The sequence below is a fragment of the Centrocercus urophasianus genome, unplaced genomic scaffold (assembly GCF_019232065.1).
Source record: "Centrocercus urophasianus isolate 14NV4802_14NV808 unplaced genomic scaffold, USGS_Curo_1.0 seq_1238, whole genome shotgun sequence".
Classification (NCBI taxonomy): Eukaryota; Metazoa; Chordata; class Aves; order Galliformes; family Phasianidae; genus Centrocercus; species Centrocercus urophasianus.
The window spans coordinates 577-26,219 of NW_024884407.1; the positions used below are offsets into that span (position 1 = coordinate 577).

Consider the following 25,643-nt stretch of genomic DNA (forward strand, 5'->3'; position numbering starts at 1 on the left):
CCGGAGGTCTGTCCGTGCGTCCGCCTGGGTGTCCCTGGGCAGCCAGTTGTGCTCATGTGCCAGGCATGGTCTGGCTGCCTGTTCCCTCTATTCATCAGCCAGCACAGGCTCACACCCATCTGCCCATCCATCCAACCAACCAACCAACCAACCAACCATCAATCCATCCATCCATCCATCCATCCATCCATCCATCCATCCATCCACCCGCCCACCCACTTGTCCGCGCATTTCTCCATCCACTCTTCCATCCGTCCACCCATTCGTCTACCCATGTGTCTGTCCATTCATCCATCCATTCATTTATACATCCCATTCGTACATCCATGCCTCCATCTGTCCATCCATGCATCCACTCTTCCGTTTGTCCAGCCACCCACCCACCCATCCATCCACCTCGCCTCCTATCCACCCATCCAATCACCCATACTCATCCATCCACCCCTCCATGCCTCCATCTTGAGCCCAAAGGACCAGTGCTCCCCACCACTCCACAGGTCCCATCAGCCCACACTGGGTAGGTCTGCGGGCTGCAGGAGAGGATCCCCCATCCATTGCTATACCCGTGGTGCCACCAGCACGCGCTGCAGCTCCGCCAGGCACTTTATAAATGGCTCTGACATGGTGTGAATACACTTTCGTGTCTTTTGCCATCTGCTGCTGTCATTAAAAAATTAAATTTCCATCTGCTTTTGCACGCCGTCTTCTCCTGGGGCTCTCCAGCGAAGCAGCACACCAGGAAGCATCACCCCCAGCAGGGCAGGATTCAGCCCTGGAGCAGTACTGAAGCTGTCGGTGTCCCCTCTGGGTGCTCAGCACTGGCTGCAGGGTGGTGACGTCCCCCCCGTCGCCCTCCGTGTGTCCCTGCACAACATGGTCCCTGTGGGTGTGGGTGGTGTGACGATGATGGAGGGCACGTGGAGGTGCTTCCCATCCGGCTCTGGGGTCCCGGTGCTGCCATTCCCGCTGCTCACACACATCTTCAAACCTATAGAAAGAAAGAAAGAAAGGCCAGGGAATAGGGGGTGTATGTTGATGCGATGCTCTGCTCAACCCTATATGAGCCACTGGAGAATCCCCAGAGCCCCGTGATGGCACGGCACAACCTTCTTCATCCCCGGTGTTCTCACTGGGGTGCCACAGCCCCCAGCTGCCCACCTGCCTGCTGGGCCATGGAGAGCTCTAATCTGCTGTTTTAATCAAGAGGAAAGCCCAGCTCCACACACAGCGAGCGGCCAGGGAGGTTTAATTCTTCTGCAGGAGGAAAATGCCCGAAGGGGACAGACACTGATATTTTTAATCTCTTTTTAATTAAGGATTAAACCCTGCCTTATGTAAGAGAGCCGCAGGGGGGTGTTTTATTTTACTGCTGTCTCTGAGCCCATCGCAGGAGGAGAGCAGGGGCTGGGGGGGACGTCTGGGGGCTGCACTCCCTTGGCTCTGACCTCACTTTGGGGATGCTTCAGCGCGGGTGATGCATAGCAGCTCCCCTGCGGTGCCAAGGGCTCAGCTCTGGGTGAAGCATCCCTTGTGACAAAGGTCTCCACAGGACAGCGGGTGCAGCATTTGTGCTTGGGTTGACCACGAAAGAGGACAGAGCATCCCAAATCGTCCTTGGGCACATCCGAAAAATGGATGCGCTCCCACGTGTACAAAATCCATCGCATCCCATTGGGATTGGGGGAGACCCCATCCCTCCAGCCTCCCCCCACCCCCAGTGCCACGCCACGGCCCCACCCCCAATATCACATCCCAACCCTTTGCCAAGCAGCATTAAGAGCTAATGGGAGATGTGCTGCTCAGCGTCACGGCGCGTTAAAAGCTCCCACTTCCTTTCTCTCTATGCCACGGCAGACGTCGCGGTTGCTCGACTCCATTAAGAAAATTGAAGTTTGGGGATGGCGATGCTATTAAAGACGCTCGGGGTGAACTTGGGGGCTGGGGTACCCACCTTTCCCCCTGAGCATCCCAGATGCGAGCATCCCAGGGTGCTCCAAAGCCTTGAGCAACCTCAGGACCTTACCCCACGTTTTATAAGGCTGGAAAAAATACCCACATCCCCTTCCTTTAACCCGCAGCATCATCCCTCCAGAGGCCAAACCCCTCCTGCAAGCAGCAGCAATACCTTTAGGAGTCAGTAAAGCACCACGTCCCCAGCGCATCCCTTTGCCCAAAACCACCCTGGCACCCACCCAGACCCACCTTTCAGACAGGATAACTTGAGCCCCATGTTCTCATCCTCTTCTCGGGGCCTCGCCGCTGCTCCTGGCTCTCCAGCACTGCTCACTGCATAAAGAGAGAGATGAGGGCTGTGGGGAGCGCAGCGACGGGAAGCGACGCCGGTAATGCTTCGAGCAGGAGGAACGGGAGAGGACTTGATGGCTGGCTAAAAGCATGCACCTATGAGTTTATATATAAATACATAGACATACACACATATATATATATATATATATATGCACCCGAGCGAGCTGCCTGGGCACAACAGGAAGCAATGCAGAAAAACCACGGGCTGATGTCACGGCGTTTCGGTGACTCAATCCCAGCCGCTGAGTTTGGGGAGGAACTTTTTGGGAGGGTGGAGAAAGAGTTCAGCACCCCAGCATTGCAGCCTGTGCTGGGAACCTGCATCCCTGCTGCTGTGGCTGTGCTGCAAATGAGTTTGGGTGAGGAGGATGCAAGCAGGGCAGGATGGGGGTTGGTGCAAGCAGCTGATGCTTGCAAAGAGGAGCCCAAGCCCGTGGGCAGGAAATATAGGAGGCACCTGTCTGACCTCGCAGCATCTCCCATCCTGGGGTGCCACCTGGGAGCAGAAATAGCCAAACCTGCAGGAGGATGGGGATGTCTGGGACTGGGAGCATCCCTCTGGGCTCCTGTGGTGTGCCAAGAGCTTTTGGAGAAATGCAGGTGGAGAATTCCTAGAGGCAGCTGGTACGAGAGGGGCATTTTCCAAACGGGATATGAAAGGGATCAGGGTGGGTAGAACCTCAGGGACAGAGGTTGACATTTCAGAGCTGCAGGACACACTGCAGCGTTTCACACTTCTTTTGAGTTACCCTGGGTGACATCCCTTCACTGAGGAATTTGTATCCCTCCTGCCCACAGCTGATGGAGGGAAAAGCTGATGGGAAGAGGGCTGGTGCCTCATTCCTGCTCTCACCTCACAGGGCCTGCAGGGAGCTGAGCAGCACCTCCCTCCCTGAGCCCCTTCCCCAGGGTTGAACGCGCTCACACAGCCGGGAGATGCTCAGGCAGAGCGATTCCCCCACCACCATTTTGCTGGCTGGTGCTGGAGCTTCAACTTCGTTTCCGTGTCAGAGAGATGTTTGCATCGCCGATGAGTTCACGCTCCAGAAACCCACAGACACTCATTGCAGGAGTCACCAACGCAGCATCAGCGCTGCACGCGCGGAAAAAGCTCCGTGATGTGCCCGGAGGGGATACACAGAACACGGCCAGGTCCCAGCAGGTGGGTTGGAAAGGGGGAATGGGACAAAAAAAACTCAGCCCTGGCCACGTAGAAGGGGATGCCACTTACCCGTCGCCGTGCCCGCCAAACGTGCCTTGCATCCCAGCTCCCACTGTGAGCTGAGAGGGGGATTTCCAGCCCTGCTCCCATCCGTGTTGTGGGTTTTGCAAGGTTGGTTTCTAACCTGGTTAATCGGGTTGGTGAAGTCCCGGCTCCTCCCATCCTTCCCTCCCTGCTCTCCCCCCCCCCTCCGGTCCCATCTGAGCCCTGCCAAGGCTGTGGGTGGGTGATGAGAAGCGGTGCTTTTCTCTCACCTCGCTGCACAGCCCAGCCTGCTGCTGATAGAGAGCTGGAGCCCCTGGAACCTGAGCATCCCCTATGGCAGGAAGGGCACCTAAACATCCCAAAAGCACGGGGTTGGTGTGTGGGTGCTGATGCTGAGGTCCATACCCAGAAAGTGGTGATGCTCCTGCTCCAGTTTTTGGGGCCAGAAAGGGTCTGCGTTTCCCACAGGGTCTCATCTGCCCACCCAAAAAAGCAGCCTAGGGGCAGGACCACGCAGGGGGGCTCTTGCTGCTCTGAGGATGGCAGCTCCAGCTTTCACCCTGAGGTGAACAGTCTCTGCCTTCGCCTGCATTAAAAGCAGCCGGAGGAGGTTTTTGCATATCCGACTCCTTTGCAGTGATGAGAGGAGATGCTCCCTTCAGAGAGCTGAAAAGCAGAGATTCACATCCAGGGCAGCGTCACATCCAGGGAATCCCTCCTCACAGCCTTCCTGGCTGCAGGCAGGAGCCAAGGGAAAGCCTCGAACTGAGCAGAAGACAGAGCTCAGGAAGCACCTGGAGGCCAAGGCCCAAAAAACAGACAGATGAATGGGTCATGCACTTTTCTGCCTGGCCAGCAGCAGAGTCCAAGATGCAGAGGGCACTCAATGCACACAGCATCCCTGGGGGTCCCCTGCCCTCACCAGACTCAGCAGCACCAATCCGGTCTGAACAGCAAAATCCCCTCCGTTTGCTATTTAATGCCTCTTGAAGTCCTTCTTGCTGCTGTTTGGAGGGGACAAAAAGCCCCAAACTCCAGAGCCCTGGATTGAACCGGGGCAGGAGCAGCAGTTGTGTTTGTTGCTGAAACAAGGACCTTGCGAGCAGCTGACAGAGCTGCCTTGCTGCAGCTGGGAGGTGAACAGCAACAGCAGCGAGCTAAAATAACTGTGGTTAGCTCTGCGGGCTGAGCACTTCTCCAGCTGGGCCGGTGATACCTGAAAGGCACAGAGACACCTTTCTGCAGCCTTCCCCACGGGCTGGTGGGGGCAAACAGACCTGGGCACGTTTACAGTGTTCCCTTTGGTTCAGCCACCAGCCGGGCTCATTTTGGAAAAGGAGAAAGCATCCCAAAGAAAATCCCCTGGGGTAACAGCAGCAGGCCTGGGCAGAGGCAGGAAGCAGCACGGCTGCTGTTGCAGAGAGCAGAAAGGGAAGCAGAAAGCGAGCACGTACCTTAAGCACAGGGCTGGGCTCTGCTGCCAGAACCACATCCAGAGCAATCTGCTGCCCTGCTGGGCATGGCTTCAGCAGGTAGCACAGGGCCTGGGCTGGGAATTGGCTTTGAGACCTGGCCACCGCTTCCCAGCTCGCTGAGCTCCAGGTTAATCTGAGCCCAGCTTGCCCTTTTATCCCCTCCGTACATTTTTTTTCTTTTCAATTAGGTCTGCTCTTAAGCTCTGGAGTGCGTTTCTAGGAAGGGCTGCATTATTTCTCCAGCCTTCCCGAGCTGCTGCTGTGCAGATCAGGGCATTCCTGGCACCGCTCCCTCCTGCACCCAGCTCCAGTGCTGCGTGCTGGGTTGCTCCCCTCTGCCCCTCTGCACTTGAAAGCAGCGAGCCCTGCTGAAAGGGGCTGAGTTGGGGCACTCTGCACAGCCACACAAACGTGGAAGGATTTCACCTCTTGCACAGTCCTGTTATTGGAAGCTCCATCCCACAGCCAGCAATCTGCCTCCATCCTCCCCGAGGACACGATGTGCCAGCCAAAACCAAGGCGAAACGCACAGGGAGGGTTTGCTTTGGGATGGGGATGGGAAGGTTGGGTGAAAACGTGGTCTAAAAGCCGTGGTAAAAAATTAAAATCAAAATCAATGGAGCTCTGAGCTGACGCTTAAGCGGAGTGAAATCACTGCCTGCCCCTGGAGGGCTGGCTGCAGGCAGTACAGCACGCAGCACGGGAGCACGAAGCATTAACAGAGAAGTCAAATTGAAGCCTGGAGGAAAAGAGCACTGGTAGAATGGGAAGGAAGCAACCTCACAGCATCGCCTACCCAACCCAGCCCAGCTCCCCGCAGCATGCAGGCAGCAGTGTGCAGCTCAAGCACTGCTCTTCCAGGGGCTGAATTACAGCACAAACCCCAGGTGCAGCTCAGAAGTGCAGGCTAAGCACGATTCCCCTGGAGGACGTTTCCCAAGCTGCAGCCCATGCTGCTAACAGCCTCTTCCATTAGCATTTGCCTGCTCTTCCCGTATCAGTAATGCCCTCCATCTGAGCATCTCAAGGCATTTCACAAAGGGCAGCAGCAGAGTGCAGGGATTAGGCTTCTAGCCAGGGAACAAAGAGACCCCAGTTGGCTTCCTGCATCTGCCACTGCCACCTCCCCTGGGTGTGCATCCCTGCCACACAGCTGAGGGGGCAGGGGGTGACCTCCCAGAGGTTCACCTCCTCTCCATCCCACCAGCTGAGATGCTCTCTGCTTCCACAGCCCCTTTGGCTCTCAGGAGTAAGGCTGTGCTTGTTATCACACTGCCAGAGATGAGGGAATCTCCCATGAGCAGCACAGCTGACAGATAGGAGGGGGAAAGGGAAACTTCAGCAGCAGGTCGTTTCACTGGCTGAATTAAAAAATACGTCCTAAGCACGCACACAGCAATGAGCTCACAGAGAACATGGATGCAGTGTGATCCCCAGCAGCAGAAATCACTCCCAGCACAGACTGAGCCCCAGCCAGCCACTGCTCTCCCTGTTCTGATGTGCTCAGATATCTCATTGAAAATAACACCCCAGGGCCCCCTCTGTTCACTTCTGGATGCCTCGAGCTGGGGCTGTGTGTGGAGGTTCTGACCTGCTGTCAGAAGGCTGGAAGTGCCCCGGGCCACACAGCAGCTCGTGTCCTGCCTCAGGGCACTCCTTGTGTTCCTGGGCCTCAGATCGATCCCATCTTTGATTTCAAACTGAATTGGCTTTACAAAAAGCGTGCTCAGGCCTTTTGCTTCTCCCCCTTGTGACTGAAGGATTCAAGGTTAGCGTTCCTGTGGATCCAGCAAAGAACAACATACATCCTCCCAGTCAGAAACCCAAGTGCTCGGTGCTGGCATTTTCATGCACTTGCAGAGTCTATTACTGCTCTGAAATACTGCATAGAAAGCAGTATTAAAAACCACAACTCTAACACACCTCAACAAACACACTGGAATCTATGTATTTCCAAGCGTCTTAGGTCTGAGGTGAAGAGCTGGGAGTTCAATGCCTGGACAAACACCATATCTGCAAATCACAGAATCACAGAACGGCCTGGGTTGCAAAGGAGCACAATGCTCATCCAGTTTCAACCCCCTACTATGTGCAGGTCACCAACCAGGTTGCCCAGAGCCACATCCAGCCTGGCCTTGAATGCCTGCAGGGATGGGGCATCCACAGCCTCCTTGGGCAACCTGTGCCAGTGCCTCACCCCTCTCTGTGTGAGGCTGAGATCTCTCAGGGAAGAAAAACTAATTAGACCTGCACGTCATTAACTGCTAACAAAACGTAAGAGTGGTTCCAAGGTGGAGATGCAGAATCCTTCCCCAGAAGTTTTAAAAGCAGTTACCTTGAGTTCCTCTGAAGAATCCTGTACATCTGCCAGCCAGGCGACCAGCATTTGTTCTGACAGGTGGGCTGGGGACATCAGCAGGGAAGGAGAACACAGCCTTCAGAAGCTGGCAGCTTCCTCATTCTTCCACAAAGAGCCACTGGGGCTCCAAGCCGCCTTGCCTTTATGAAATGGCTGCTTTTGGTCCAACCTTCAATGCAAACAGGACAGGCGTGATAAGATCTGAGCACTGCAGTGCTTGTTCCTTTTGCTTGAGGTCAGCCTGCGTCCTTACAGGTGGCAAAACACTCAAAGCATCTCGTATGAAAGCAAACTGAAGACAAAGCAGTGAAAGCTGCTCCCCTTCCAGCAATGAGTCTTGATGGTCACAGGCAGCATTCACCCTTTCCATCAGGTTGCAGCCTGATGATATACACACTTTGAGAGGGTGAAGGGGGGGAGATTAGCCCGTATTAGCATCTATACAATCAAAGCTTGATTATGACATCTAGCTACGGAGAATGAGAAATGGATTTCCTGTGGCTCAGCTTACACTGCAGCACTGGTTCACCATCTCACACAGCTAGGTGTCCTGATAAGGCAACACCTGCCACTGCAACAACGGGGCAGAACTTGAGGTGTTTGCAAAGGAAGACAACAGTCCTCCTCCTGCAGGGTGAGCTGCAGGGCTTACTTCAGCCCTACGCTGCTGGGTCATGGCTGCTTCCAGGATTTGTTGTTTCAGTGTGTGAAATAGAGTTGTGGCTGTGTAGCATAAGGCACCACAACGTGTTCATCTTGCTGCTTCTGAGCTAGATATGTATTCTCTTCCTTTCCTGCCAGCATATCAGACTCGTGATTTGGAAAGACTGCTGACTGTGCCCGTGCTTCTTGTGAAGCCCATCACAACTTACTGCTGCATAGCAGGCAGGCAAACAAAGCCACTGAGTTCAAATCTTCATCCTAAAATAGGAGGGAAACAGTGCTACAAAGCTTCCTCATTGCCCACTGAACTTACCCTTAGAAACAAGCAAGAATCAGAAAGACAGCTAAAAGCTGAACAAAATGTAATCTGGATTGCTTGATACAGACATTTCCCTTCAACTCAGAGGTGTGTTTCAGGCTTACTTAAATGAATACCAGCTGAAAATCAGAACTGCATAAAAGACAGACAGAAAAAAAAGCTGCATAGAAACAATACTGTATTTCACCCTCTCCTTTTGTAGTCTTAAAAGGGTTTTAGAGCTTTCATTCTATCTCGTCATTTCAGGCTTCAAATCAAACCAAACAGAAAAAATCACACGAGGTGAGCATCCGATTTTACTTTGTGTTTTAACTTTTCCAGGCAGTAACCATGGTTGTGTGTCCAGGGTCAGCAGAAATGACTGCAGCATTTGGGAATACAGCCCTAGTGCATTTTCTGTAGCTGTGTCATGCAAAACCACTGCAGATCAGGTGACACCTGAGCATGGCACATCATCCTCAGCAGTATGCATTATGCTGCAGTGAAAAAAGGCCATTTCCAGCCAGGCCAAAAAAAAAAACCAACCCTGAAACAGTTAACTTTTGATATTTGACCTCAAAATACCTCATCTGAGGACAAAACTGGTTTGTTTGCTGCTTGTTGGTTTTTTCTTTTCTTTTTTTTGAAACCTATCTTCATAAATCTTTAAAAATTATTCTCTCTCTCTCGAGTACAAAAGCTTAGTGAAAACTTGGTGATATGAACAAGGGGAAATAAGCAGGAGTCGTTCTGGTTTTGAAGGAATAGCAACATTCACTGCAACCAGGAAGGCATCCACGGGGACAGCTGGAACTGATGGTGTGCAGCTCTGCCAATGAACCTCACGACAAGGATTCAACAGCTTATAGGCACATCACCCTTGGCAATGTGATGTGTCACTCTTAATCCTCCAGCTTTCCACACCAGGTACTGAATATTATTCTATTTACATTCAAAAATATCATCTTTGTCTCTTCAGTACGTAGTGGGAACGTGAGTCAGTAGGAAGCCTTCTAACACAGGTGGAGGACAGCTTTGTTGATCTCTGGGTTTGTCCAGTCGTTCCGGATGTCATCCAGGTGGTTATCAAAATCCACGAGTGTTTCATAGGACTTGCTGTCCAAGAGAGATGCAGCAATTCTCTGAGCTTCACTCCAATCTTCACAAAAATCACTAGGAAGCCAGATAACCACTAATTAGCCACGATCACAAAGGAAACCTCCTTCACCTCCTCCACTAAGGGCCATTCCTCCCCACCCCTCAAAGGAACAAGCTCTGATGTTTACTCACACATGTGGGTCTTTGCACCTCCACTTGTTCTCGTGAAGCTCGTACACGTGAATGGCAGGTTCCAAGCACTCCATTGTGAACTTGGTATTATCAACCTGGTGTGCAATAGAAAAACACCACCTCAGCCTTCTCCAAATCCCACGTAAAGAGGTGAAATTGAAAAAGAAATTACTGACAGGACACCTGATACCAATTCATCCACCGATCTGCCTTCACACGAGACGACTTTTCCATGTTTAAGCCACCAGCACTCTTGGTGGCTCCATTTGTTTCATATATGATCTTAAAGGTCCCTTCCTACCCAAACCATTCTGTGATTCTACGTGAGACAAGAACTGAAGTCAGGAAAGGAGTCCATCGTGCTAAATGCACTGCCTTTGTTCAAACCTCCCACAGGGAAGGTCCCCACTTCCCCTGAGACAACAGAGAGCTAACCACAGGCAGCTCCTAGGAACCACACTGGCTACAAGTCACTGCATCTGGGGAAAGAGCAAATTGGTTGCCTCACTATTAAAGATCCAGAGAATGGCACGTAGCCTGGTGTCATGGCCATAGGATGAACGATGCAGAAAAAGATGAAGTATTTACCATGATGAGTGCTGTATCGTTAAAGCCCTCTGCAATTCGGGAAGCCACCTTCTCAGCAACCTGGGTTGGACTGCAGCAGAAGGTAAAAAGAATTGTGTTATTTGAGCTGTGACTCTTCGGCTTAAAACAACAGGAAATGTGCTTCAAGGGCTGTGAAAATTACAGAGCTTGCTTACAAACCAGGAGGAGGCACCACGTTGCTGTTACGCTTGATTGAAAACAGCAAGCCAGGAAAGCCCCACCTTCCCCCTTCAGCACACGGTCTGTGCCCAGGCAGTGCATTTCTGAGTAGCAGATTGCATGCACAGCCAAGGCCTTGGGGTCTTCTACCTCCTTCTGCCAGACCAAGAACCCAGACAGGCATTTTACAAAGAAACTCCACCTGAGTGCTCCCCATTCTGAGCTCACTCACTGCCCAGCTGCTCCACAGAACCAGATTTCTTCTAAAGGACAACCTTTACTCCCTTTCAAAGCTTGCAATCTCTACGCTGTGCCAGAGATGAAGTCTTGGGGTTGGAAGAAACAAACCTGTCAGTCTTTCAAACCACAATTGGAACAGACAAGCTGCATCTTCTTTAAAATACCTTCAGCAGAGCTGTTTCCCTCATAAGGAAAAGGCAACGCCTGCATCCCTGCTAGGGAGCCAAGCAATCACAAGTGCTACTCACAGATACACTTGAGACAGAAAGATAAACATAAGCAAGGTAACTGGAACACAGCATGATCCTTTAAACAAGCATGATATAACCTCAATAGGCTTGATACTGGATTTGCCTAATGTATGTAAGGAGAAATATGTGATATACGTACACATCAGTGGCCACTTGACTGCTAATTTCATAATTTTTAAGGGAGGGGGAGGGGAAAAGACCATTTCTGGGGAAAACAAAAAGAAAAAAGGATCTCTGCTTGACTGACATCATCCTACATTTCAAGAGGGAGCCTCTGCCATGTCAGAATTTCCTTCCATAGAACTCAGTGACAATTAAGCAGTTTTATTAGCAAGAGTTAGGGCACTTCTAAAAGACTTTCCAACAGCTATTTAGAGTCACTTGAGCTTGTAAGATATTTACAGCACAAGCAAACACGCCTGCAAATTTTGGCTATATCCCTGACAACTGTAATTAAACTGGCTGGCAGCCATTCAAATACTGGCCTTTTATAGCATCCACTACAGAAGAGTGATTCTGGAAAGCCTGAGGTTTCTGCACCTGAACAAAGGCCGCAGCCACCAGCAGCACGAAGACAATACGAAAGCAGATGAAAGTTGTCAAAGTTAATCAACGCGCACGGTTAACGAGGATGATTTCTGCTGGCAGAGTGCAAAGTACAAGAGAAAAGAGCAAACAGAAGGAGAAAACTGCACCAACACACCTGGCATCTTTCACGCGTTCATTCGCCTGGTAATATCCAGCTATCACGTAGCTGTTCTCTTTGCACCAAGAGTCAATCTGAAAAAGTAATTGGAACAATTAAGCTTAAGGGTGGAGGGGGAGGGGGGAAGATGAGAAGGAAATCCCGTGTCTGGCTGTGAATAAAAGAAGTGAAGCGTTGCAGTGCCTCTGCCATTGCTTCAGAACTCGTATCGGTGCGCACACACGCACAGGCACACCTGAAGTTCACCTACCAGGGCTTTTCCTTAGAACTGAGGATACTGAGGCAGGAGAACACAGAAACAGGGTAACATCTGAAACAGAGAAAGCAGCTGGGATTTTCCTTTGCTGTCCTTAGAGAGCGTGCATCAAAAACAAAACCCCAAACCTCAACAGCTGTATTAAAATGGATTCCAAAATCGTATCTGATGCTGACCCTCTAAGTCAAATCAATCTCATTTCTAGCAATAATTACAGTATCAGACTGCATCAACAAAAAAGCCACGTGAATAATCCCTCCTCTACAAGGGATGACATGGATTTACACAGTAAAATCAAGGCTGTGCTGCAGCTGGGTTAACTGCTGTTTCAATAGTGAACCCATTCTGAGGGTTTAGAGTGATGGTTTTAATTGGTGAAAGCTTGGCATTAAAGCCAGAAACCCAGACACGAGAATGTAATAACTAACAACAGTCATAATAATAATTTGTCGTTTTAAAACTAAAGGCCTCAGCCCTACATTAGCTTCTGCTGCCTTCGAAATAAGGCTTTTTGAGTTCTCAGTTCCCTCTGAAGGATAAAACCCCAAACCAAACCAAACCAACCCCCCAAAACAACCCTCCTGGACTTCCAGATATGTTTCCACCTGCAATTTCCAACCAATCTCAACCACAGGTGTTTAATACAAGCTACTTTTGCTGATTCTTTGTACCCAGACTGCTGTAAAGCAGCACTTGCAATTGCAGAAGCTCCAAGTCTGCAGGCAGGTACACCCTGAGTTCTGCTGTGCTCAGATCAGATCTGGAGCCTGCTCCTTCCATCAGTGTTACAGGATAACTCGGGTCAGATACGAGCAGAGCAAACTTAGGGATCTGGTTCTGCATCAGCAGTGCACAGACTTGACCAAACAACAGCAGCAACTGAGCTGGAAGAGAACCAGGTCCCACAAAAGCTGCCACAGCTCCTCAGTCCTACTGGGACAGAGGCACTTTAGTTACAAGCACTGACTTTCAGCTATGCTAACCTCACTGGTTTATTCAGCAATCATGTGTTACGTTGCACAGGACGGGCAAGAGAGCTCTCCTTCTCAGCATTACAGGGATAAAAGCTCACTTACAGCTGCCCTGCCAGCATTTATTGACACCTTTGCCCTCACTTAACTAAAGAAGGGGAGCAAAAGGCCACGGGCTCTTTTCCAATGATGTGTTTCAAGCACCATAAGAGTCATCAAATGCGACTGCAAACTACAACGTGTTTTACTAAGTCCTAATTAACGTGGGAAATATCAGGGGGTTCCCCAGCTTTGCCTTTTTGTATCAAAAACAATGAGCAAACACTTAAGGCCACACCATTTCTTAGGTTCCATAACGATTTCACATGCTGGTTCCTGCAGATGTAGCCATATATTCCAGACTTTGCAAGAAACAGGATTTGTTTTCTAATAATCTGATCCTACAGCAAGATCTACAGCAGAAGATTTCACTGAAGGCCTAAAGCTTTGTATGGGAACTGCTGAAGCCTGAACCACTGATTGAGCACCTGGGGAAAGAACCCACTCAGCACAGGTGAAGGCAATTCATGTGTGGGACCAGGAGGGGTGGATCCTGGCTGCACCTCTCTCAGACCTCATTTAAGGGCTGACTGCCCCAGGGGAAGGTTCTTTTCCTGAAGGTCCCTGCTTGGAGAAGCTTTCCTCTGTGACCCTGGAATCTTCTGGTACAGGTGAGCAATCTTCTCCTTTTCCTTTATAGCACCTTTGCTGGTCCTTTCTGTCACCACACCTCTGGTGTAATGCCTTTCCCACTGCACTGACTGCCCAACTGCTACAAGCCTGTAGAAGTTCACTGCCCCAAATCCTGTACAAAGAATTGATTTAAAGACAAACCCTCTACAGATTTCAAGCATACCATGTATCTTATCCAGTACCTCATTAGAAGCTAGCAATTATTTGTTCCTTCAGGACAAACAAACTTTTCTGGCAAAGGTGATCCCTACATCAGAGCATTTATAAGCAGAATTATTGCGTTTTCCCAGAAATAAGAGAGAAAATAATAAGTGGAGACAGAGAGAAAACGACTACACCACCAGCATATGCTCTTTAGCTACTCTTGTGTTGTTACACTGGTGTAAATCCATTTGAGGCTGCCAGGTTTGTGTGCTTCACAGCCATGTGGCAAACCAGCATGGCCAGGACTCAGACCATGCCTGCATTCCAGTGTCTCAAGGCTGTATTTAGTCAAATCCAAAGACATCTTACCATTAACGCTTCCTTGACATAACTGCATTTGGAGAAAGCAGTAATTTGTTTACAAGTAAGTACCTTTTGATGAAGCAATCTGTTAAACTGAGGGAACTGCTCAGGTCAGGAAGTCTATGTGAATCAAAACCTCGTTATACTTACTGGTATCAGGGAGGTGTGAGTTTTCTACAGCTAATAATAACATGTCTGAAAATGGGTAAGAAAGCCTGCAGCTTAAATCATGCACACACCTCAGCTGTGTGGTGATGATGCCTACAGCAGAACAGTATCGTTTCCCTGCTTCCAGGTTCACAGGGCACTGGCCCACCACAAATCCCCATTCAGATGAAATCCAAGCCCATTTCATTCCCTTTGGCCCCTGCTGTTGACAAAGTAACTGTCCTAATGTGCAAAGTGGAAAGGAGCAATGATCCAGGACAGCTCCTGGTCTTCATGACTCGTAGGCTGAGGCTGAAAACTGAAATGTGGGAAGTGCTGATGTTGATGATGTGGTGGAAGAGTTGTGCCAGGGGAAATTTGGGTTAGATATCATGGATAATTCCTTCTCAGTAAGAGCAGTGAGGCACTGGCACAGGGGAATGGTGGGGTCACTGTCCCTGGAGATGTTCCACAACAGTGGAGATGTGGCACTGAGGGACACAGTGGGCACTGTGGGATGGCTTAGGGTGGACTTGGCAATCTTGGTTATCTTTTAAGCTTAATGATTCCATGATTCTATGAGGGAATATCCCACAGCAGCAGGCAAGCTGTGGGGTAGTACTGTAAGACTGCGGCTGCACGTGGGTGAACTTGCCATAGCTTTGCCCAGGGGAGATAAGAGATAAAGAGTGAGCTTGTGACACACAGGATGAGATTTTACCATGTGTGCAGCATGAAGAGACTTCATTTTCTTTTCCTGTTTAGACAAACTGCTGCCATTAAGAAGGAAGTTGATAAAACTGAATTAAAACAGGTACATGTGCACAAGTATCACGTTCTGACTTCAATGTAAGGTAGGTGATGCCCAAATAGGTGATGCTGCTTCAAGGTAAGGAAAGAAAAACCCCTTCTGCTGCACAATATGGCTCTTCAGGCTGGATTTCTCCCAGCATGACACCACACTAAAACCAGCAGATTCCCCACACAGACACAACTACCCAACACCGTGCACAGAGAAGCCTTGCAGATGTAAGATCACAGCGTGCAGCTCTCGGGGCTCTCTCCACTCCACAAGCTCTCTCCCACACTTAGCTATGAGCAGCACAGGCCTGGCTGCACTCCACCCCCACCGTTCTCCCTCCCAGGCTGAAATCTCTTCCCGGCCCCCCAGCCGAGGCCGTACCAACGTGAGGGCCACCTCCAGCATCGGCGCCAGCGCCAGCGTGCCGTGGAACAGCGGGATGCAGTCGACGAATAGCGAAGGCGGCCCGGCCTGCTCTCGGCCCCGGCTCCCCGGCGGTCTCTCGGCCACCAGCAGCCCGTTCACGGCGCAGTGCGGGTACTTGGCGCCGTGCAGCACCATCTTGCAGTAAGCCTGTGTGGTCAGCTTCATCCCGACGGTTCCGCGAAGCGCAACCACTCCTCAGACCGCCGCCTGCCGTAAAGAGCGCCCGACGCCGTCCCTCAGACCGCCGCCTGCCGTAAAGCGCGCCCGCCGCGATGTCGTAAAACCCGAGAGACGGTCCTCCCGCATCCCATCAGCCACCGCGGCGGAGGGAGAGTACACCCCCAGCGCCGCTCTCTTTCTCCTGTGCCGAGTTCCGGCGTGCGCTGCGCTTCCGGCCGGCGGCTCCTTCCGGTGGAAGCCCGGCGTAGAGGACGGTCGGCAGGTCGTCGGGCTGGGAGGCCGCGGGAAGGCGGGGGAGGGCCTGGGGGCAGCGGGAGGGCTTAGGGGACAGCGGGGACGCTCGGGGTATGTGGGGCACCGTTTGTCGCCGCCTCTGGGTCGGCCCCGTCCCGGCGACCACGCGCTGAGGGCCGCCCGCCGCTTCTCGAAGGGGTCTCATCGGTGTTGCCGTATGACGTCATGTCGGCGATATGACGCCATGTCATGCGGTGTCCCCGCCGCACTGGGGGGGTTGAGCAACAGCTCAAAGGCAGAGGTACACTTCTGCTGCGGGGGTGTGTTGGGTTTTATGCTGAAACCCGGGAGAAATCCGCAGCCTGGAGCAGGAAACGTTCTTAGAAACCGTTATTGAGCGCCTGCTGCCCCGTGCTGGAGCTCCACTGCTCTGTGAGGTGCTTCCAGGCCCGGCATGAGGCTCCATGCCACCAGCACTGGGCTGCTGAGGGCATCTTGCATGGCTGAGCCATGCGCGATGCTGGAGGCTGCTGGAAAATGGGATGCATTGCACAGCTCCACTGGTGTGATGCTACTGTAAAGCTTGGAGCAGTTTGCTCTGTCCTTCAGAGTAGATGCAGGAAGCCCAAAGGCAATAACACTGAGGGATATTATTTCAGTTTAATGTATTTATTGTCTTCAGCTGACAGTGATTTATTTACCTGTTGTTGTTCTGACCTGGCAGGATGTTGGCTTCAAGAGCATTCAGCCTCATTGGGAGAAGAGCCCTTTCCACCTCCATCTGTGTGAGGGCGCATGGGCATGGTAGGTGGCACTGCTTTGGTTTTAGTGGGGACAATAAAAGTGCTGTTTGAGAGGAAGGATACAGAATGCAACTATTAGGATCCTTGAAGGTGAGGAAGAAAGCTTTCTCCCAGCTACAGGCTGGTTCCCAATAGCAAGGGAAGCAAGTGGTTAATTATGTTGTTAGATGTATCAGTGATGTATCCCCGTACAGCTATAGGAGACAAATAACACGAAACTTGTCCAAAAGACTTGTATAAAGCATAGAATAGCTCAATAATTCTGACTCTGTGATGTTATTTGCTGGAGACAGCTCTTTGGCATTACATGTTCTTGCAGAAATTGCTATTTTGAATGCTCTTCCTGTGCCATTTCCTGTGTGCCTGCTGCAGCTCACGTGTGGGTAAGGTAGGATGCAGGACAGCGGGTTGGCAGGGTTGGTTTCTCAGCCTGGCAGCAGAGGCAGTGTTTGGGCAGCACCTTTGCCAGCAGATGGCATTGCAGAGGTGGCACTGGGGTTAACTGATGGAGAGCAGAGGGCCTGGACTGGGATGGAAAAGTGTAGAGGACTTCTGTGTATTGAGAAGGGAATCAGTATGACAGCTAGAAACAGAGCTGGCTTGGGGATTAACAGTTTAAAGCCATTTTGCATATTACCTTTTGACTAGATCCATAGATTCATAGCTACTTGATTCTTCTAAAAATTGCACTCATTCCAAGTAGGTTCTCTCTTGTCTTTCTCAGTGATGAAGGCTTGGGCCAGAAGTCTTTTTCCTCCCCCCCCAAGTTTACTTGACTGCTGTCGTGCTTTAACTGCGCTGTTGGCCTTTTGTTTGTATTGTAACCAGTGAGAGATGTTTGTGCAGGAGTCAGAAGTTTGATTCTTGTCTTTTCTGTGCCCAAACACAGCTGGTGTTGTCAAAGCAGAGGATTTCAGCCATCCAGCATACGTTGATCGCCGTGATGTTCCCCTGCCAGAAGCAGCCTTTGTGAAGGAGCTCTCTGCTCAGCAGAAGGCTCTGAAAGAAAAGGAAAAGGCATCTTGGACCGCTTTGTCTGTTGATGAGAAAGTTGAATGTAAGCCTCTGAATAACCTTACAGCTAGCAGTAATGAGACCTGATCTGCTGTGTGTTCATTACCAATGACTTACTAGAAAGGCATTCAAAGAAGGTGGCTCTAAGCTGCTGCTAAGCCCTGCTTTACTGAGCAGCTCTGTGGGCAGAGACTTGAGCCATGAGAGGACTCTGTTAATCATGATGGAGCACAAGTGGAGATCAGTGGTTTGTGTGGCTTGTGTTCTTACTGCTGTTGCAGGGAGCTAGATGTGCCTGTTGGTCTCTGTTATGTGCCTGAGGTCATGCAGTGCATCTGACAGAAGGTATTTAGCTAACTGTGGGTCAGGCTTAGCAAAGAGCCTGTCTTCTCTGAGAAAAGCCTGTTGTTACAACCAATATTCCAAATTAGAATCAGCAGTATCTAATTAGTCAAGCTGATTGTCCCACAGCTATTCCTGCTGTGGGAGGGCATGGTAGGATTTCTTATCCATTCTCTCTTCTGTTGAGAGGTGTTCTAGTTGCTCTAGTAAACTAAACTGAAGGCTTGGAGGGATAGATTGCTATCTTTCAAGTCCTACCAATGAAACTGGAAGGGTGAAAAACTGGACCCTGTATATTTTACTGTTATTGAGCTTGGCATCCCCAAATTTCAGCTGCTTAAAGTGCCAAGCAGGTGCAAGCCTTGCAGATAAAACTGTCATCTTTCTAACAGCCGTTGTGTTGTGCAAGTGAGAGCCTGTTTGATGGGATCTGTGAAGAGCACATTGTCCACCAGTGTCATGGCAGGAAGATGTCAAGCCCTCTCAAATATTCATAGGCACTTTCCAAATCAAATGCTGCTTTGAGCTTCATGAGATGGAGGTCTTGTTGGCAGAGCTGCGAGAAGCCTTTTAAATATAAGCATTCCCATTGAAACCCTTTGTGTTAAGGAGCTTTATGGTAAATAGTGATACTAGGAATTGAAGGGAGGGAAGGAAAGCTCCATTACTTCTATTATGCAGTCTTTGCACAACTTTACAGTCACATATAAAAGAGAGAGTAACATTTCTTTCTTCATGAGGGGAAGGTGGACTGCAGCTCATTTCCTTTGGCACAAATGCATTGATCTTGGCATGGAGGGTGTCAGGTAATTTGGAAGGTATTCTAACATCTCTTCCATCCAGCTTGAAGCTTTGGTTTGCCTCCAGCAAGTGATGTGTTGCCTGCGAGCAGCAGCAAAAGTAAAAAGAGATTATTTGATGCTTAATGTTTTCTTTCTCCAGTGTACCGTATCAAATTCAATGAGAGCTATGCAGAAATGAACAAAGGAACAAATGAGTGGAAGACCGTCCTTGGTGGAGTGCTCTTCTTTCTTGGCGTATCTGGCCTCATCCTCATCTGGCAGAAAATGTACAGTAAGTAAACACTGCGTGGTGTCCTCCCCCCTAATTTGAGAGAGCAGTTGAGATCTGATGGTGACATCAGGAAGTGCTCCCTAAATGGCTCTGTTTCAAAACGCTGTGTGGAACAGCCATCCTGGTGCATCCTTAGCTTCTGAAAACTCCATTCTGGAGTTGAGACTGACTGGATGTAAGCAGGTATGTAGCATAAATTGTCAGGCAGTTGATTTGTAGAGAGGTAAAGTTACTGGAGAGAGTTCTGGAGGAAAGGGGAGGGGAAAGAATAGCAGTGTGCTGATGATCCCAGAGCTTTCCCTGGCTGCGAAACCTGCTGCTGCAAAAGCTTGCTGCCTTCTTGGTCGTAAACATTTGGGTTTCTGTCATGCTTGGCTTCCTTCCCAGCTAAAGATCCTACCTCAGGGGAGCCCTCCAGCTGCCATGAGGCAAAGCATGCAGCTGAATGAGCTGCTCTCTACCTTGAGGCTTCATCTACTTGTGGTGGAAGTTAGGAGAGGGCTGTTGTCTTGGCTGATGAGCAGAACTCATCAAGAGAATCAACCCCAGAATCTGCTGAGCTGAATGCTTCCAAAACTTGATTTGGGGATCTTAGGTTTGAACAGGTGATGGTGCACATGTGATCAGCTGTGTTTGCTTCAGAGGGAAAAGCTTTCTGTTGGGAACACAGGTGCAAGTGTTGCTGAGTTGTTAACTTAGTGTGGTGATGTTATTGTGGTTTTAATTGCAGTGTACAGCCCTGTTCCTCACACCTTCTCTGATGAGTGGCTGGCAATGCAGACAAAGAGGATGTTGGACATGCGGATGAATCCTGTGGAGGGCATCTCTTCCCAGTGGGATTATGAGAAGAACGAGTGGAAGAAATGAAGCAACTCAGCTCTGCTTGAATATGAAATGATTCCATCACCTGTGCGTGACCTCGTTGCTTATGTACTGGAACAATCTCTCCACCTAAATAGATGAAAATAAACATCTGGTTAACTTGAAAGCTTCGTTTTATTGGTCTTCAGATGCGTTTGTTTGTTGTGATGGTCATTTGTAGTGCAGGTTGATGGGCAGGGTTTTTTCTCCATATATCCTTGTAGTGATTGTTATATAGACAGCATGAATCAGTTAAGGGGAGTGAAATGCTTCTATTTCTTGTTGGGGGGAGGATAAGTAAGATGAAATGTAGTTTGGAAAGTGTGTTTTTTGTATTCATTGCCTTGAAATTGAAGGGGTGAAATTCCACCTAGCTCTGCAATGGGCATTGCTGAACGTTCAGGACAGTCACCCTACTGTCCTGGCACAGGAATAGCTCCTCAGGAGCTGCAATACCTTTATTTCTTAACTCCTCTTTAAGGCTGCATTTCTGGGACACAGCCAGGAGAGGCAGTGCTCTGAACTACATGTAAGGTAAGCAGATCCCAGCTCCTGGGGAGGCTCGGTGTCCCATAACTCAGCACCAGAAATAGCTCTGCAAAAGGCAGCAGTGCTGAATCAAAGCACGGAGGGCACGTGGTGGAGATGAAGGCTGCTTCCCTTGTCCTTGTAAAGGGGACTTGGCTCTGCATTCTTGTCCTCCACTGCTTTTCCCATCTCAACAGCATGGGCTGCAGAGCTGGCTGAAGTGTTTTGTGCAGCCTCAAGTGAGGAAGAGAGAGAAGTGCCCATTGTAGCTCAGGGTTTAGATGTAAATCCAGGAGGTGTTTCTTGCCTTGCCTCTTGTAGCTGGGTGCTGTTCAGAAAGGGTGGCTGTGGTTGAGGGGAGGGAAAGAGAAGCCACGCTTTGTGGGAGCAGCCCAGATGTAAAGGCAGTGTTCTGAGCAAGCTCTGCTTCACAGCTCAGACGTGGCTTAAGGTTTCCAGAGCCTGAGCTATGAAGGCTGGCGCCTCTGTATTTGCTTTGCTCTGTCTGTAGCTGCCAAACTTTGTTTTCCCTTGGGTTATCCACTAATGCATGTCCTAGGCTTCCTCCAGGCAAATCCCAGTCTTTGCTTTCAAAGCAGCCCTCTAAAGATCCAAGCTACTAAAACAAGCTTTGCCTTCAATTAATTTGTTTCCTGCCTACAAGACTGTTGTGTTTTTTCCATCCATTTAGCTGCTGGAAAGCCCAGGGAGTCCTTGCTGCTGCTCATGAGGAGCTGGCCAGCCTTTCCCTTGCAATAAGGCAGCTTCTGGGAAGGCTTTAAGGTGAGGTGATTCAGCAGGCATGAAGCAACAAGCTCCCCTTCCTGTTTGCCTCCAGAGTGCAGCAAAGGGTGTTACAAAGGATGTTGGGGTGCCTGCAGCAGAGCTGGCTTCATCACGGAGGTGAATCTGACAGCAAAACAGCGATGTCTGCAACCAACCCAGCAACAGCATGGCAACAAACACAGCTTCAAGTGCCTTGAAGTGTCGTCCTGAGGCTGTGCTGCTGTTTTCTGTGTCAGTGCCTGTAGGAAACGTCTCAAATGGAGTGTGGGAAATGGGCTGGTCTGCTGGGAGATGTCTGCTGGCTCAGGCTGGGCTCTCTGGCACTCGAGGCAACCTCGACTTCACCTCGCCATGGGTTTTCACTATGCGAGCAGTTTGCTTTGTTGGTTTTGTTTTTCTCCTCCCTTTCTTTCCTCGTGTCAGGCTAACAGCATCGACCTGGGAGGGGGCTGGCAAGCAGCGAGACAGATCTGCTTTGGAAATGGAGGTTTGGGAGTGTGTGCTGGAATGACAGAGCTGCTCCACAGCTCGTCTTGCCTTACTGCAGGGAGGGGGAGGTGGACTCATTCCCGATGCTGCACGTTGCCTGTGCCGTTCTGTTTCTCTGGGGTAAATGCCTTGTTTTGAATTCTGCTCTCATTCCCATGACTGGGAGAAACCGGTATGAATGAGAGAGATCCTGCTGAGCCCTGGGCTTGCAGCGGTCAGCAGCATCCTAGCATGAAACCTGGCCCCAAAGCAGTGCAGAAAGGCAGTGGGGTGTCCCCACTCTCCATGCCACCTTGGTGAGGTGGTGCCTTGATTTAGGAGAGCAATGCCCACTGTACCAGAGAGTCTGGAGTGGAAACCTGAGCCTCAGATCCTCATTTCATCCTGCCCAGCCCTGCAGCAGCTGCTTTCCTCTTTGCCTGATGACACAGAGCTGGTGAGCGGGCTGAGTTTGCTGAGGCTCTGAGTGCCCCATGGGGAAAGCAGCTTTCACTGTTCTCTGTGGGCTTTCTGAGTGTTTTCTTGCAGATAACCCTGGATACTGAGAGCCTGTCTACATCCTCACCTTGGGGAGAGAAAAGCCATGGGGAGTGGAATGAGCAAGGTACCGAGGGCAGGGCTGAGTGCCTAAGGGTGTTCAACAGGTGGCAGCTGGCTTTTGGGTCTCGTCCTTTGGGTGGTACAGCCGTGGTGGCACAAACTCCCTGGACTGACTGGGGGTCCCAGGAGCTGTGCCCCTGTTTGTCCCCCATAGGGATGTGTCTGTGTAATGTAAACAGGCAGTGGGGCTGCGCTGGGGTTGGTGCTCAGAGCTGGCAGGAGGGATCGATGTCTCTATCCTTAAATAACCACTGGTGTATGCGTTATCCAGGTTAAAATTAGACACCAGGATGGCAGCAGAGCAGCACTTGGGATAAATTAGAGCCACTCTGAGTCTTTTTATTGCTCCTCTGGGTAATATAAAGCAATGATTTCTCTCCATCCATCCATCTCGGAGCACAGCTCTAGATGCAGGGGATCTTTTGGGCTCAGGATAGGCTCCCCACGAGCATAACATCCTTCTCCATGATATCTATCCACCCAGGGTGAGGAATGCCCTGGTGTGGTGCTGCTCACTGGGTTCGTTAAGCACAGAGCCCAGCAAACTCCATATGGATAAGCTGTGCATTCACCCTGCTGGCAGAGGAAACCTTTGGAACCATTTGCAAGACTGGTTGCTATAGAACAGCCAAACACAGCAGGAAGCTGCTCCAGGTTGGGCTCTGGTTGGTGGTTGCACGCTTGCACCCAAGTGCACAGCAGCCAGGCCCAATCCATCCATGTGCTGAGTTTTCCTGAGCTCTGTGCTCCTGGAGGGTTTTGGTTTGGCATCCAGCGCTGGCAGATTGTCTTGGGTGGAAACAACCTCTGCTGTTTGTTAATGAAGATGCTTTGTTCATTAGCTGCTTGGTTCATCTTTAGCTGGGGGTGTTTTCTCCGTGGGCCCCAGCCTGTGAACACAGGTGATGCTCCTGAGTAACGCAGAAGCATCTGTGGGTTGAGGAGGGGGGGTTTGGGAAGCAGAGGGGATGAGGTGTCAAACAGAACAGCTCTGCTTTTTGCCACCTTGCAGGTGGTCGCAGGGCTCTACCTGGGGAACATCCGTGGTAAGTATGGGAAGCCTGCCTGGCAGAAGGGTCTTTTTATTTGGAGATGGCTGCAAAATGGGTTTGTGCATCCCAGGGGAGGCCAAACCGATGGGGTTGGCCATCCTTATACCACCGGGTTTGGTCCCATGGGGTGGGAAGCGGTGGGATGGAGTTGGGGGTGGGATATCTGTAAGTGTTTGCTGGAGCTGCTCCTGCTTGCAGACTCAGAGGACAGGGACAGCCTGCGGAGGCATGGCGTGACACACATCCTTTCCGTGCACAACGGGGCCAAGCCGGTGCTGGAGGTGAGTGAGGGACACCGGGGGGATGCTGCGTTGGCACCCAATGCTGGGGGTGGAGTAGCTGGGGGGCGCACGGAGCCTCCCGGGAGGGTTTTGTAGCTGATGGAGGCTTTGGCTGAGGGTGTCCGACCCATGGTGCTGCCCCGGTAAGGGCCACGAGAGGGCAGCGGAGCCCCACGCACGGCACTGCCGGATCCGCTTCCACCCCCGGTGCTCAGGATGGGGCTTGGGGAGGGCTCTGCCTGCTCACCTCCACGTCGGGCAGCCCCTGAGGGGGACCCTCCATCCAGGATCAAATCACCTGAGATCACTCCCCGTCCCTCCAGTGTTGATCCCATTTTCTGGCGTTCGGTTTGGGAATGAGCATTGAGGAATGCTTTAAAATCCTGAAAATAAGAAGTGAAGGAGGTGCGTAGGAGGCAGTTGTATCCTATTCCATGTCCCCAAAGTGGTGTAATGCTCTGTCACTTCTGGGAGAGACACCTGATGGCTTCTCCCCATCTCATGGATGCCTGCTGCTGTCCTATGGGAAGGTGAAAGGAGTTGAGGGAGGGAAACTGAGGTAGGAAGGAGCTGCTGGGTGTGCATGTGCTGGGTGCACACAGGATGAGCAACCCATGGGTCTGTGCATGGGAGGTGGTCTTCCCTGCCAAGACATTGAGCAATGAAACTGAGGAGAGAGGAGGAAGGAGGGTGGCAGAAAATGGGGTCAAAGAACTGGTTTGTTCAGGGAAGGTGCAGCAGCTGGGGTATGGGGCATGGCCATATAGGCAGCAGCCTGCCTAGGCAGCTTGCAGCCCGCAGCAGTGCACAGAGCCAGTGGAAAGGGGAACAGGAAAAGCATGGTGGGTTGAGCAATGTGTCAATCACGGCCCCTGGCCGGGGACCGCAAACCCCAGCAGCGTTCCCATGCCTGCAGCCCAGCTTCCCTCCCCCAGTTGGGATGGAGGCACATGGTCCTGTGGGGAAGGGGAAGCCACCTGGGGTCCAGCTGAATGTATTGAGTCCTACCATTGGCATGCTGGCTTTCCCAGCTTGGTGGGTTTCCTCGTTCATCCAGGTGCTGGGAAACTGCAATGCATCATAGCTCATCTCAGTTGGAAATCATCCCACGAGATCTTGCTTGTCCTTGCGTCCCAGCTCTGTTGTCCCATTGCAACTTGCTTGCCAGAGTGCTGTGGTTTGCTGGGTGTAGGAATGCACCAAGCAGCAGGTTGGAGAGGATCAGGGATCATATCACAGTACCCTTAAGGTTGATAAAGTCCCCTGTAATCTCCAAGCCCATCCCATCATGCCTGCTGACCGTGTCCCTGCGTGCCAGGTCTTGAACTCTTCCAGGTATGGTGACTCCACCACCTCCATTAGAAACGCATCATATGGTGCCCATCCCACTGGGGGCTGTGGGATCAGTGTGGGATGGGGCCAGGGAAAGGCAATGGGATGGAGGGGAGATGCTTGGGGAAACCCCGTGTGCTTCTCCTAGCAACGTGGGTCTTTCCAATGGGGGAATGTCCCCGTGATGGCCATGCCCATCCAGCTCTCCTCCTTCCCTTTGACATTCACTTGGAATAATTGGCTTTTTCCAGCCTTTTCATGAAAGGAAGCAAGAGCAGCTTTGGGCAGCAGTGTTATAGGGAGATGAATGGAGATGGGGCAACCCCTGGTGTGCCGTGCTGGGCTGTGTCAGCTCTGTCTGGTGAGATTTCCACCCGATTTGCTAAGAAGAAAAAAAATCAGATGAAAAGGGTCTAATTTTAGCTCGGAACAGGGAGGATCGAGGAAGCGATGCTCTAAAGAAAGTGTAATCTGACCTACGCCAACATGTGGCAGGATGATTCCTTGTGTATTAAAGGAACCAGGAGGAAATAACTCATTGATGAGGGACTTCATGGCTGTGTCCGCACGCATCGTTCTGATGGGGCACGGCTGTCACCGTAGCATGGACAGGGAGATGATGATGGGGGGCAGGGAGATGATGATGATGGGGGGCAGGGAGA

General features: G+C 51.0%; 2 protein-coding genes and 1 long non-coding RNA gene across 3 annotated transcripts; 2 read left to right on the forward strand and 1 right to left on the reverse strand.

Annotated features, from left to right (window-relative positions):
• Positions 1 to 585: 585 nt before the first annotated feature.
• Positions 586 to 15,652, reverse strand: EMC8 (ER membrane protein complex subunit 8). Its single transcript, XM_042811254.1, has 7 exons — positions 15,361 to 15,652; positions 11,562 to 11,638; positions 10,188 to 10,257; positions 9,600 to 9,694; positions 7,325 to 9,482; positions 2,203 to 2,286; positions 586 to 988 (listed from the first exon to the last, which is right to left on the reverse strand). Exons 1-5 carry the CDS (start codon positions 15,568 to 15,570, stop codon positions 9,323 to 9,325), a joined length of 612 nt encoding a protein of 203 aa, XP_042667188.1. The 5' UTR covers positions 15,571 to 15,652; the 3' UTR covers positions 586 to 988; positions 2,203 to 2,286; positions 7,325 to 9,322.
• Positions 15,653 to 15,741: 89 nt separating this feature from the next.
• On the forward strand, positions 15,742 to 20,040 carry LOC122156498. Its single transcript, XM_042811255.1, has 5 exons — positions 15,742 to 15,847; positions 16,544 to 16,623; positions 17,512 to 17,679; positions 18,921 to 19,052; positions 19,783 to 20,040. Exons 2-5 carry the CDS (start codon positions 16,545 to 16,547, stop codon positions 19,917 to 19,919), a joined length of 516 nt encoding a protein of 171 aa, XP_042667189.1. The 5' UTR covers positions 15,742 to 15,847; position 16,544; the 3' UTR covers positions 19,920 to 20,040.
• Positions 20,041 to 22,238: 2,198 nt separating this feature from the next.
• On the forward strand, positions 22,239 to 23,649 carry LOC122156496. Its single transcript, XR_006167510.1, has 3 exons — positions 22,239 to 22,320; positions 23,329 to 23,362; positions 23,567 to 23,649. It is a non-coding gene; the product is annotated as an uncharacterized LOC122156496 (long non-coding RNA).
• The last annotated feature ends 1,994 nt before the right edge of the window (positions 23,650 to 25,643 follow it).